Source organism: Salvelinus fontinalis, chromosome 5 (genome assembly GCF_029448725.1).
Source record: "Salvelinus fontinalis isolate EN_2023a chromosome 5, ASM2944872v1, whole genome shotgun sequence".
NCBI classification, from domain to species: domain Eukaryota; kingdom Metazoa; phylum Chordata; class Actinopteri; order Salmoniformes; family Salmonidae; genus Salvelinus; species Salvelinus fontinalis.
In genome coordinates this window covers 4,453,780-4,468,191 of record NC_074669.1, presented here as the reverse complement: position 1 = coordinate 4,468,191, position 14,412 = coordinate 4,453,780, and the positions used below count along the sequence as shown (strand labels likewise).

Genomic DNA, 14,412 nt, shown 5'->3' with positions numbered 1-14,412 from the left:
AAGGTGTTCCTAATGTTTAGTATACTTAGTGTATATTAAAGAAGCAACGTGGAAACCAGCATCGTTCTTGTTTGGAACAATCTATTGACTACATCTGACCTAACAGAACAGACAGTTAGATGTATAGTGACTAACAGAGGAGGAGGAACTGTACTGTTTGAGTGACAGGGGGCGGGGCTTGGTGTGTTGGAAGAGGAGGGAGAAAGAAGACAAACATATTAAACTATAGAAACAGACTTTACACGCAGCTGAGTGGCGATATGGATATCTCTTACGATATGGATATCTCTTACGATATGGATGTCTCTTACGATATGAATATCTCTTACAATATGGATATCTCTTACGATATGGATATCTCTTACGATATGGATATCTCTTACGATATGGATATCTCTTACGATATGGATATCTCTTACGATATGGATATCTCTTCATTATGGATATCTATTACGATATGGATATCTATTACGATATGAATATCTCTTATGATATGGACATCTCTTCGTTATGGATATCTCTTACGATATGGATATCTCTTACGATATGGATATCTCTTCATTATGGATATCTCTTACGATTTGGATATCTCTTACGATATGGATATCTCTTGGAATATCTCTTACGATATGGATATCTCTTACGATATGATTATCTCTTACGATATGGATATCTCTTATGATACGGATATCTCTTATGATATGGATATCTCTTCATTATGGATATCTCTTCATTATGGATATCTCTTATGATATGGATATTGCACATATCAATATTGCGATTTCGACATGAATTTGATTAATTGTGCAGGCACACTCTCATCACACACACACAACCAATAATACCAACAGACACCCAGACACAGAGAAAGGTAGAAAGAACGGTTCATTACCTAGAGTGGATTGATCAGAGAACAGGTTCATTACCTAGAGTGGTTTGATCAGAGAACAGGTTCATTATCGAGAGTGGATTGATCAGAGAACAGGTTCATTACCTAGAGGGGTTTGATCAGAGAACAGGTTCATTATCTAGAGGGGTTTGATCAGAGAACAGGTTCATTATCTAGAGGGGTTTGATCAGAGAACAGGTTCATTATCTAGAGTGGTTTGATCAGAGAACAGGTTCATTATCTAGAGTGGTTTGATCAGAGAACAGGTTCATTATCTAGAGCGGTTTGATCAGAGAACAGGTTCATTATCTAGAGTGGTTTGATCCGAGAACAGGTTCATTATCTAGAGTGGTTTGATCAGAGAACAGGTTCATTATCTAGAGTGGTTTGATCAGAGAACAGGTTCATTATCTAGAGTGGTTTGATCAGAGAACAGGTTCATTATCTAGAGTGGTTTGATCAGAGAACAGGTTCATTATCTAGAGTGGTTTGATCAGAGAACAGGTTCATTATCTAGAGTGGTTTGATCAGAGAACAGGTTCATTATCTAGAGTGGTTTGATCAGAGAACAGGTTCATTATCTAGAGTTGTTTGATCAGAGAACAGGTTCATTATCTAGAGTGGTTTGATCAGAGAACAGGTTCATTATCTAGAGTGGTTTGATCAGAGAACAGGTTCATTATCTAGAGTGGTTTGATCAGAGAACAGGTTCATTATCTAGAGTGGTTTGATCAGAGAACAGGTTCATTATCTAGAGTGGTTTGATCAGAGAACAGGTTCATTATCTAGAGTGGTTTGATCAGAGAACAGGTTCATTATCTAGAGTGGTTTGATCAGAGAACAGGTTCATTATCTAGAGTGGTTTGATCAGAGAACAGGTTCATTATCTAGAGTGGTTTGATCAGAGAACAGGTTCATTATCTAGAGGGGTTTGATCAGAGAACAGGTTCATTATCTAGAGGGGTTTGATCAGAGAACAGGTTCATTATCTAGAGTGGTTTGATCAGAGAACAGGTTCATTATCTAGAGTGGTTTGATCAGAGAACAGGTTCATTATCTAGAGTGGTTTGATCAGAGAACAGGTTCATTATCTAGAGGGGTTTGATCAGAGAACAGGTTCATTATCTAGAGGGGTTTGATCAGAGAACAGGTTCATTATCTAGAGGGGTTTGATCAGAGAACAGGTTCATTATCTAGAGGGGTTTGATCAGAGAACAGGTTCATTATCTAGAGTGGTTTGATCAGAGAACAGGTTCATTATCTAGAGTGGTTTGATCAGAGAACAGGTTCATTATCTAGAGTGGTTTGATCAGAGAACAGGTTCATTATCTAGAGTGGTTTGATCAGAGAACAGGTTCATTATCTAGAGTGGTTTGATCAGAGAACAGGTTCATTATCTAGAGTGGTTTGATCAGAGAACAGGTTCATTATCTAGAGTGGTTTGATCAGAGAACAGGTTCATTATCTAGAGTGGTTTGATCAGTGTCACGCCCTGACCTTAGACAGCCTTTTTTATGTCTCTTTTTGGTTTGGTCAGGGTGTGATTTGGGTGGGCAGTCTATGTCCTTTACTTCTATATTTTGTGTTTCTATGTTTTGGCCGGGTATGGTTCTCAATCAGGGACAGCTGTCTATCGTTGTCTCTGATTGGGAAACATACTTAGGTATCCCGTTTTCCCTCCTTTCGTTGTGGGTAGTTAACTTTGTTAGAGGCTTCATAGCCCTGTTAAGCTTCACGGCTCAGTGCATCTGGCCGCCATTACGTCTCTACGGACCAGGATATTCTGCCTCGAGACAACCTTCCCCACACAGACCTCGAGACAGCCTTCCATCCCAGACCTCGAGACAACCTTCCCCACACAGACCTCGAGACAACCTTCCCCACACAGACCTCGAGACAGCCTTCCATCCCAGACCTCGAGACAGCCTTCCCACCCAGACCTCGAGACAGCCTTCCATCCCAGACCTCGAGACAGCCTTCCATCCCAGACCTCGAGACAGCCTTCCATCCCAGACCTCGAGACAGCCTTCCCACCCAGATCTCGAGACAGCCTTCCCACCCAGACCTTGAGACAGCCTTCCCACCCAGACCTCGAGACATCCTTCCATCCCAGACCTCGAGACAGCCTTCCCACCCAGACCTCGAGACAGCCTTCCCACCGAGACCTCGAGACAGCCTTCCCACCCAGACCTCGAGACAGCCTTCCCACCCAGACCTCGAGACAGCCTTCCCACCCAGACCTCGAGACAGCCTTCCCACCCAGACCTCGAGACAGCCTTCCCACCCAGACCTTCGAGACAGCCTTCCCACCCAGACCTCGAGACAGCCTTCCCACCCAGACCTCGAGACAGCCTTCCCACCCAGACCTCGAGACAGCCTTCCCACCCAGACCTCGAGACAGCCTTCCCACCCAGACCTCGAGACAGCCTTCCCACCCAGACCTCGAGACAGCCTTCCATCCCAGACCTCGAGACATCCTTCCATCCCAGACCTCGAGACAGCCTTCCCACCCAGACCTCGAGACAGCCTTCCCACCCAGACCTCGAGACATCCTTCCATCCCAGACCTCGAGACAGCCTTCCCACCGAGTCATCAATGTTGAATCACAAGGTGTGATTGTATTCTACTCGATGCCAACGTAAATAAACAGGAAGGGAAAAGGAAACAGACCACAGAGACATTTAACTGTCTTTGACGGGCAAGCTGCCAGTGTTTGGCAGTCCTTTGTTGTATTCTAAGCTACTGACTCCTTCTGTATACACAGGGGCCTGCGGGGTGGAGCAGAATTCAGGTGGGGACTTGTAGGCTCCTTAAGAGGAGCGGACAGGATTATTGAATACAGACAGAAAGAGGTGGAGATATCACTGTAAATTATAATGCTATTTGCTCATTTGCCTCCCTGTCTTTTTGCCTCCCTGTCTTTTTGCCTCCCTGTCTTTTGCCTCCCTGTCTTTAGCAAGCAACGACGGCAATGGGCAATGGCACATCGAATCAAATCTAATTTTATTGGTCACATACATATATTTAGCAGCTGTTATTGCGGGTGCTTGTAAATTACATCTTAATGATGTTATTTTATAGTTGCTAAAAACACTTTAACAAAGCGTCCATATACAACCAGTACACAACCTGATCATGACGTCATTGTAACCAGTTTTGCTGACTGGCAGTATACTGGGATCAGTCTTGACACATTCACCATAACATTCACCATAAGTTACAGTGTAAGTTACAGTGTCTGCACTGAAAATGTAGCAATATGGGAGATGACTCATGAAGAATGCGTGTTCAGCTTCTAATCAGAGACGGCTTGTTAACGGCCCCTCGTGACAGCATGGGGACACACTATCCATCTGTTTACCACTCTGGAGTCGGCGGGGTCGACTTTCACACTAGAGTCGATTTTTCTTCGATTTTTGCACCCGCAAGCATGCTGAAATAAGAATAACACTCATTTCTGGTATCCATGAGTTCATCTGACTCTGGTTGAAAAAGGGGCTTAATTGCCAAATGATCCAACTATCCCTTTAAAATGAGCATTGAAGGGCCTCCCGGGTGGCGCAGTGGTCTAGGGCACTGCATCGCAGTGCTAGCTGCGCCACCAGAGTCTCTGGGTTCGCGCCCAGGCTCTGTCGCAGCCGGCCGCGACCGGGAGGTCCGTGGGGCGGCGCACAATTGGGCTAGCGTCATCCGGGTTAGGGAGGGTTTGGCCGGTAGGGATATCCTTGTCTCATCGCGCTCCAGCGACTCCTGTGGCGGGCCGGGCGCAGTGCGCGTTAACCAAGGGGGCCAGTTGCACGGTGTTTCCTCCGACACATTGGTGCGGCTGGCTTCCGGGTTGGAGGCGCGCTGTGTTAAGAAGCAGTGCGGCTTGGTTGGGTTGTGCTTCGGAGGACGCATGGCTTTCGACCTTCGTCTCTCCCGAGACCGTACGGGAGTTGTAGCGATGAGACAAGATAGTAATTACTAGCGATTGGATACCACGAAAATTGGGGAGAAAAGGGGATAAAAAAAAGAAAATAATAATAAAATAAAAAAGAGCATTGAGGAGGTATTGGGGGGATTTAGCTGATCAAATCAAATCAAGTTTATTTTATATAGCCCTTCTTACATCAGCTGATATCTCGAAGTGCTGTACAGAGACCCAGCCTAAAACCCCAAACAGCAAGCAATGCAGGTGTAGAAGCACGGTGGCTAGGAAAAACTCCCTAGAAAGGCCAAAACCTAGGAAGAAACATAGAGAGGAAAAGTCTAGGATCTAGCTGATCCTAGATCTGTGTCAAAGAAGAGGAGATGCCTCACCTGAACTGTGGTTGGCAGTGCCCATCGTCCTCCTTGGCGGCCTCGGTCAGCAACTCCAGCGAGCTCAGGACACTGATGTCATCACTGTGCTCCTGTTGGTCCATCATCATCGTCATCATCATCAGCCTGAGGCGACAGAACAGAACACGACACCCCATCACAGACTGAGAAAACTAAATGATAAACACTTCACACACACAAGTACACAACTTTTTCTGCTTGTTGTTGCCTACTCAAACACACAATGTATATAGATTTTCTTCAACTGTATTATTGACTATGTTTTTTTTTATTCCATGTGTAACTCTGTGTTGTTGTATGTGTCGAACTGCTTTGCTTTATTCTTGGCCAGGTCGCAGTTGTAAATGGGAACTTGTTCTCAACTGGCCTCCCTGGTTAGATAAAGGTGAAATCAAGGTGAAATAAAGGTGAAATAAAATAATAAAACGTACTGAGCTGCCAGCTGATATGTTCTGTTCACATTGGCCTTTTCAGAAACAATGATGGATTCACAACCAGCTCAGGGGTGTGAAAAGCCTTATATACCCCCTGTCCCAGAGGAAGGTTGGTAAAAAGGGGAGAGAAGCGTGTCTGAGGAAGATGTGCTGACAATCCCTCTCCTTAGCATGTGTGGCTAATGCAATTATTTCCTGACACAACTTCCCTCTTGCGCCTAGACCTTTCTTTTCATAAACATTTTCAAAGGGCTTTTTCCTTTCTGTAGTTTTAGCAGATGTAAAGTTAATGGGAAATGCCACGCTGTGGACCACCTAGCGTTACAAACAGAGGATGGGTGCAGGGAACAGAGGGAACAGGGGGAAGAGAGGAGGGAACAGGTCGTGAGTGGTTTCCTGCTTGTCGTGAGTGGTTTCCTGCTTGTCGTGAGTGGTTTCCTGCTTGTCGTGAGTGGTTTCCTGCTTGTCGTGAGTGGTTTCCTGCTTGTCGTGAGTGGTTTCCTGCTTGTCGTGAGTGGTTTCCTGCTTGTCGTGAGTGGTTTCCTGCTTGTCGTGAGTGGTTTCCTGCTTGTCGTGAGTGGTTTCCTGCTTGTCGTGAGTGGTTTCCTGCTTGTCGTGAGTGGTTTCCTGTCAATCCACTAAACTGGTACACAGCCTACAGTAGTGCGCCCTGACTAAACAACAACATCCTCTTTCATGACCTACTAATACCATTGTGACCCTGAGACTAGAGAGTTGTTCATGGGAAAAACAGCAGCAGACTGTGTGGCTGTATGAGGTCAGACAGGCATGCTAACAGTTGACTGGTTAGCTTGGAGTAGTGGATCATTTTTGATACACACGGGAAACTGTTGAACGTGAAAACCCCAGCAGCGTTGCAGTGCTTGACACAAACCGTTGCGCCTAGTACCTACTACCATACCCCGTTCAAAGGCACATAAATATTTTGTCTTATCCATTCACCTTCTGAATGTCACACGTACACAATCCATGTCTCAGTTGTCTCAAGGCTTAAAAATCATTATTTAACCCGTCTCCTCCCCTTCATCTACTCTGATTGAAATAGTTCAACAAGTGACATCGATAAGGGATCATAGCTTTCACCTGGATTCACCTGGTTAGTCTGTTATGGAAAGAGCCATTGTTCATAATGTTTAGTCCTCTCAGTGTAGAATAGATCTCCTGGGAAAGACTCTCATCAATGCTTCTCTTCTCTAATCACAGTGACGGAAGGTGAAGGTGGTTTATTGGTTGATTTGGCATGAGTTCCAAGTGTGGAGGTCTAAGCATGGCTGTATCGATGGAGGCTTCCACAGGCATTCTGATGGTGATGATGGAGGCTTCCACAGGCATTCTGATGGTGATGATGGAGGCTTCCACAGGCATTCTGATGGTGATGATGGAGGCTTCCACAGACATTCTGATGGTGATGATGGAGGCTTCCACAGGCATTCTGATGGTGATGATGGAGGCTTCCACAGGCATTCTGATGGTGATGATGGAGGCTTCCACAGGCATTCTGATGGTGATGATGGAGGCTTCCACAGGCATTCTGATGGTGATGATGGAGGCTTCCACAGGCATTCTGATGGTGATGATGGAGGCTTCCACAGGCATTCTGATGGTGATGATGGAGGCTTCCACAGGCATTCTGATGGTGATGATGGAGGCTTCCACAGGCATTCTGATGGTGATGATGGAGGCTTCCACAGGCATTCTGATGGTGATGATGGAGGCTTCCACAGACATTCTGATGGTGATGCAGGTTGACGTGTGACTGGGGAGGTGTGATCACTATGATACAGGCACCAGCTAGTATATCATCTAGAACAGGGTTTCCCAACCTTTTCCCCAGGGCCCCTTTTTATTTATTTGGTATAGTATTTTATTGAGTCTATATTAAATACACCACAAGCTTGGTTGGTACAACTCACAGGCTCACAATACAAAACTCATAAAAACTCAAAATCATTTAATATGTCTGTGCCTGCTCCGTCTGTTTCCCTTCAGATTTAATCAGGATACACGATTTAGCACAACGCAGGGCTCCCGAGTGGCTCAGCGGTCTAAGGCACTGCATCTCAATGCAAGAGGTGTCACTACAGTCCCTGGTTCAAATCCATGCTGTATCACATCGGGCCGTGATTGGGAGTCCCATAGGCACAATTGGTCCAGGTTTGGCCGGGGTAGGCCATCATTGTAAATACGAATATGTTTTTAACTGACTTGCCTAGTTAAAAGGTTAAATAAAAATAAATAAACCCCATTAAGTAATATATGCTATGATTGGTGACACTCCTATAAAATAGCTTTGTAAAACAATTCTTCAGCTGTCCCCATTTTATGGTTTCAGGTAGAACTATTTTGGGTTCCATGTAGAACCCTCTGTGGAAAGGGAAACCAAAAGGTTTCTACCTGGAACCAAGAAGAGTTCTGGGGACAGCCGAAGAACTGTTTTAGGTTCTAAGAGTGTAGAGGCGATGAGAGAGCAGGGTTGTGTAAGAATTTGATTCTCCCTTTGTCAGTTACACAACCCTGCTCGCTCTTTCATCTTTCCTTCCTAAAACTTTTGCCTAATTTGCCAGTCATGTAGGAAGGGCTGGATCTGAGGTCAGTGTAGGTGAACTCCCCAGACCAGCTATTTCCAGGTTTCATCTGCCAAACATCCTCTTTTCTTTCCACTTTTATTCAAAGCACACTGAGATGGCCTGGTCCCAGATCTGTGTGCGCTGTCTGGCGTCCTAGCTCCCCCAGGACCAGAGTGACGTACACTGAGATGGCCTGGTCCCAGATCTGTGTGTGCTGTCTGGCGTCCTAGCTCCCCCAGGACCAGAGTGACGTACACTGAGATGGCCTGGTCCCAGATCTGTGTGTGCTGTCTGGCGTCCTAGCTCCCCCAGGACCAGAGTGACGTACACTGAGATGGCCTGGTCCCAGATCTGTGTGTGCTGTCTGGCGTCCTAGCTCCCCCAGGACCAGAGTGACGTACACTGAGATGGCCTGGTCCCAGATCTGTGTGTGCTGTCTGGCGTCCTAGCTCCCCCAGGACCAGAGTGACGTACACTGAGATGGCCTGGTCCCAGATCTGTGTGTGCTGTCTGGCGTCCTAGCTCCCCCAGGACCAGAGTGACGTACACTGAGATGGCCTGGTCCCAGATCTGTGTGTGCTGTCTGGCGTCCTAGCTCCCCCAGGACCAGAGTGACGTACACTGAGATGGCCTGGTCCCAGATCTGTGTGTGCTGTCTGGCGTCCTAGCTCCCCCAGGACCAGAGTGACGTACACTGAGATGGCCTGGTCCCAGATCTGTGTGCGCTGTCTGGCGTCCTAGCTCCCCCAGGACCAGAGTGACGTACACTGAGATGGCCTAGTCCCAGATCTGTGTGCGCTGTCTTGCGTCCTAGCTCCCCCAGGACCAGAGTGACGTACACTGAGATGGCCTGGTCCCAGATCTGTGTTTGCTGTCTTGCCAACACTTATGGTCATCGTCACGTAGTGATCAACAGACTGAGAACAGCCTAGCATTGAGATGATGGTTAAAAATCATCTATATACGAAATTAAAACACTCTCATTGATAATGTTGAAACAACGTTGATTGAAGCAGGTTTTTGTTGCCCAGTGGACTGGCCCGTTAAGTCTCAAGTCAGACACTGTAGTAAAACACATGGGTATCATTCTGTGAGACAAACATGTATTCACACCTTCCAGTACTGATATGATCTCGCTCACTCCTGTCTCTCTTCAGTTGCTGCTAGTGCACTTGGCTGGATAAACACTTCCATGGACACTGATGCAAATGGTAAGAAAATAATCTCCCCCTCTTGCCCGGGAATCTACACCCATCCACATGCATGGAAATGAAACTGATTAAATCTTTGGGTGCAACCGAATTTCCTACAGGTTTACTGTTTATTCATAAATGGTACGCTGTCATTACTAAAAACACACTGCTCTTCAGGAGTTCTAATGACTGAGTCCAAAAGACATTGAAGGAGCGGCGGTTTCACAACTAACGATCAACAGTTCTATTGTGTAGTGCTGCTACTGGCTCCAAATCAGATCCAAAATGTTTCAGAACCTCCTCAATGGGTCTCTTGTTCAAGTGTCCTTGAGTGATCTCACCGCTTCAGTGCTGCCTGTCCCCCAAATGAGTCCATTTCAAACACAGCAAACAATCACATTGATGTAGCCCAGCTGTTAGAGCACAAGCTGACACAGGGCAGCAGGTAGCCTAGCTGTTAGAGCACAAGCTGACACAGGGCAGCAGGTAGCCTAGCTGTTATAGCACAAGCTGACACAGGGCAGCAGGTAGCCTAGCTGTTAGAGCACAAGCTGACACAGGGCAGCAGGTAGCCTAGCTGTTAGAGCACAAGCTGACACAGGGCAGTAGGTAGCCTAGCCGTTAGAACACAAGCTGACACAGGGCAGCAGGTAGCCTAGCTGTTAGAGCACAAGCTGACACAGGGCAGCAGGTAGCCTAGCTGTTAGAACACAAGCTGACACAGGGCAGCAGGTAGCCTAGCTGTTAGAGCACAAGCTGACACAGGGCAGCAGGTAGCCTAGCTGTTAGAACACAAGCTGACACAGGGCAGCAGGTAGCCTAGCTGTTATAGCACAAGCTGACACAGGGCAGCAGGTAGCCTAGCTGTTAGAACACAAGCTGACACAGGGCAGCAGGTAGCCTAGCTGTTAGAACACAAGCTGACACAGGGCAGCACGTAGCCCAGCTGTTATAGCACAAGCTGACACAGGGCAGCAGGTAGCCTAGCTGTTAGAGCACAAGCTGACACAGGGCAGCAGGTAGCCTAGCTGTTATAGCACAAGCTGACACAGGGCAGCAGGTAGCCTAGCCATTAGACCACAAGCTGACACAGGGCAGCAGGTAGCCTAGCTGTTAGAACACAAGCTGACACAGGGCAGCAGGTAGCCTAGCTGTTAGAACACAAGCTGACACAGGGCAGCAGGTAGCCTAGCTGTTAGAGCACAAGCTGACACAGGGCAGCAGGTAGCCTAGCTGTTAGAACACAAGCTGACACAGGGCAGCACGTAGCCCAGCTGTTATAGCACAAGCTGACACAGGGCAGCAGGTAGCCCAGCTGTTAGAACACAAGCTGACACAGGGCAGCAGGTAGCCTAGCTGTTAGAACACAAGCTGACACAGGGCAGCACGTAGCCCAGCTGTTATAGCACAAGCTGACACAGGGCAGCAGGTAGCCTAGCTGTTATAGCACAAGCTGACACAGGGCAGCAGGTAGCCTAGCTGTTAGAACACAAGCTGACACAGGGCAGCAGGTAGCCTAGCTGTTAGAGCACAAGCTGACACAGGGCAGCAGGTAGCCTAGCTGTTAGAACACAAGCTGACACAGGGCAGCAGGTAGCCTAGCTGTTAGAACACAAGCTGACACAGGGCAGCACGTAGCCCAGCTGTTATAGCACAAGCTGACACAGGGCAGCAGGTAGCCTAGCTGTTAGAGCACAAGCTGACACAGGGCAGCAGGTAGCCTAGCTGTTATAGCACAAGCTGACACAGGGCAGCAGGTAGCCTAGCCGTTAGACCACAAGCTGACACAGGGCAGCAGGTAGCCTAGCTGTTAGAACACAAGCTGACACAGGGCAGCAGGTAGCCTAGCTGTTAGAACACAAGCTGACACAGGGCGGCAGGTAGCCTAGCTGTTAGAGCACAAGCTGACACAGGGCGGCAGGTAGCCTAGCTGTTAGAACACAAGCTGACACAGGGCAGCACGTAGCCCAGCTGTTATAGCACAAGCTGACACAGGGCAGCAGGTAGCCCAGCTGTTAGAACACAAGCTGACACAGGGCAGCAGGTAGCCTAGCTGTTAGAACACAAGCTGACACAGGGCAGCACGTAGCCCAGCTGTTATAGCACAAGCTGACACAGGGCAGCAGGTAGCCTAGCTGTTATAGCACAAGCTGACACAGGGCAGCAGGTAGCCTAGCTGTTAGAACACAAGCTGACACAGGGCAGCAGGTAGCCTAGCTGTTAGAACACAAGCTGAAACAGGGCAGCAGGTAGCCTAGCTGTTAGAGCACAAGCTGACACAGGGCAGCAGGTAGCCCAGCTGTTAGAACACAAGCGGACACAGGGCAGCAGGTAGCCTAGCTGTTAGAACACAAGCTGACACAGGGCAGCAGGTAGCCTAGCTGTTAGAGCACAAGCTGACACAGGGCAGCAGGTAGCCCAGCTGTTAGAACACAAGCTGACACAGGGCAGCAGGTAGCCTAGCCGTTAGAACACAAGCTGACACAGGGCAGCAGGTAGCCTAGCCGTTAGAACACAAGCTGACACAGGGCAGCAGGTAGCCTAGCTGTTAGAGCACAAGCTGACACAGGGCAGCAGGTAGCCTAGCTGTTAGAACACAAGCTGACACATTGCAGCAGGTAGCCTAGCCGTTAGAACACAAGCTGACACAGGGCAGCAGGTAGCCTAGCTGTTAGAGCACAAGCTGACACAGGGCAGCAGGTAGCCTAGCTGTTAGAGCACAAGCTGACACAGGGCAGCAGGTAGCCTAGCTGTTAGAGCACAAGCTGACACAGGGCAGCAGGTATCCTAGCCGTTAGAGCGTTGCACCAGTAGCTAAAAGGTTGCTGGTTGGAATACCCAAGGTGACAAATCTGTCGATCTGTCCTTGAGCAAGGCACATAACCCACATTTGCTCCAGAGGTGGTGTACTATTATGGCTGACCCTGTAAAACAACAAATGTCACTGCACTTATCATGTGTATAAAACAATTTTTCCCCCACAAGCATTTCACTACACCGACCAATAACATTTGATTTGATTCGAGATGTAAATTGACTTCCTGCCGAGAGCTGTGTCCACAGTTTAATAAATGGATTCTCTTTAAAAGCTTCCAACCTACTTCACTTTAGTATATCAGGCTTGCTAAACATAACCCGAAGCGCTCAATTAGACCCTTGAATGTCCAACACAAGTACACTTCAACTCACTATTCCCCATTACAATGGGGCTCCCGAGTGGCACAGCGGTCTAAGGCACTCAGTGCTAGAGGTGTCACTACAGACCCTTGTTCAAATCCAGGCTGTATCACAACCGGCCGTGATTGGGAGTCCAATAGGGTGGTGCACAATTGGCCCAGCGTCATCCGGGGTAGGCCGTCATTGTAAGTAAGAATTTGTTCTTAACTGACTTACCTAGTTAAGAGAAAATAGATATTGTCTATGTCTCTTTCAGACATGAAAGAGGTTGAGCCATATGCAGCCTGATAACCTTTCAATAAGAAGGGAGACAGGCTTTACAATACCGACGGCTGTCATTGCTATAGTGTTTAGCTTCAGGGCACATTGAACTTGACTTTACAGGCTACACACATCACCTGGAATGCAGGCTACGGGATTCGTTCCTATTCAGCAGACAAAAAAAAAAAAAAAACATGGCCCTGGGCTTATGACAATGACAGCACAAAGAACAACGTAGCTCCTGAAACAAGGGTATCCGTGATGAGACTACGGCAAAAGTGAAGTCATCCAGGGGGAAAGAATGAGATCATTGGGAACAAAACCTATCTACAGTAAATCAGTGAAATGTGTAGTAAAACCGTAGCTGTACTAGGCCGATCTGCAAATAGGCATGGAAAGGCAACCCCCCCCCCTCATATAAAATATATAATTTTCTATAAAGTAGAAAGACCGTTTACCTGCACTCACAAATCCTATTTACAGTGTTGTAATAATGACATTACAGACGCCATAGTCATGATGACGGATGATTAAAAAAAATAACTTAACTACAACACACACACTATTGCTTAAAGGGATGATAACGGTTATTAAAGGGTTAGTTCACCCAAGTCTATGGACAAGGTTTGACAGTAATCCATGATTTGGTTAAATTTCCCTGGCAGTGTTTCCACATTTAGCATTTGTGGCACAAATCCCATTCAAGTCAGGGGACCGATATTAGCATTTTTTCGCGCATCATGTTCAATTAATCCAAAAGTATCTCAAATTGATTGTGAAGCTCAACAACGTCACTTATAGATATTTTTTGAAAATTATGCGCAAAAAAATGCTAATATCGGTCCCATAACTTGAATGGGATTTGTGCCACTAATGCTAAACCGTTATGGAATCGGGCTCCCGAGTGGCGCAGCGGTCTAAGGCACTGCATCTCAGCGCTGACTTGCCTGGTTAAATAAAGGTTAAATAAAAAAATGGGATCTATGCCACAAATGCTGCATGAGAATCACATGACCCAAGGTCATTTCCATGTAAAAGGCCCCATTCAACCCAACATGTGAATTGGTCCTTTCAAAATGGGTGTCAAATGAAAGCTAAGTGTCTATATGTTTGAGAAATTAAGGCATATATACATTTTTCAAAAAATGCTCCATCCTAAAAACATGGAATAAGCAAAGGCTTTGGAAAAGGGATCTTTAGAAAACATAAAAAACACAAAAAGTCTTAAAATCTATTAGAAATACGTCAAAACACAATCATGCTGAACTAAAGACCCAACTAATATCAACACTTACACTGAGTAGACAAAACATTAGGAACACCTGCTCTTTCCATGACATAGACTGACCAGGTGAAAGCTATGATCCCTTATTGATGTCACTTGTTAAATCCACTTCAATCAGTGTAGATGAAGCGGAGGAGACAGGTTAAAGAAAGATTGTTAAGCCTTGAGACGATTGAGACATGGATTGTGTATTCAGAGGGTGATTGGGCAAGGAAAAATATTGAAGTGCCTTTGAATGCGGTATGGTAGTAGGTAACAGGCA

The 14,412-nt window shown here is 46.8% G+C and overlaps 1 protein-coding gene across 2 annotated transcripts in view; it reads right to left on the bottom strand.

Moving 5' to 3' along the window:
- Window positions 1-14,412, bottom strand: part of LOC129854932 (GRAM domain-containing protein 2A-like) — a 79,508-nt gene that overhangs the window by 54,036 nt on the left and 11,060 nt on the right. For both annotated transcript variants that reach the window (XM_055922123.1, XM_055922124.1), the window contains exon 2: window positions 5,192-5,317. In XM_055922123.1, the coding sequence (XP_055778098.1) occupies window positions 5,192-5,313 (122 nt within the window). In that variant the 5' untranslated portion in view covers window positions 5,314-5,317. The remainder of the gene's footprint in view (window positions 1-5,191; window positions 5,318-14,412) is intronic.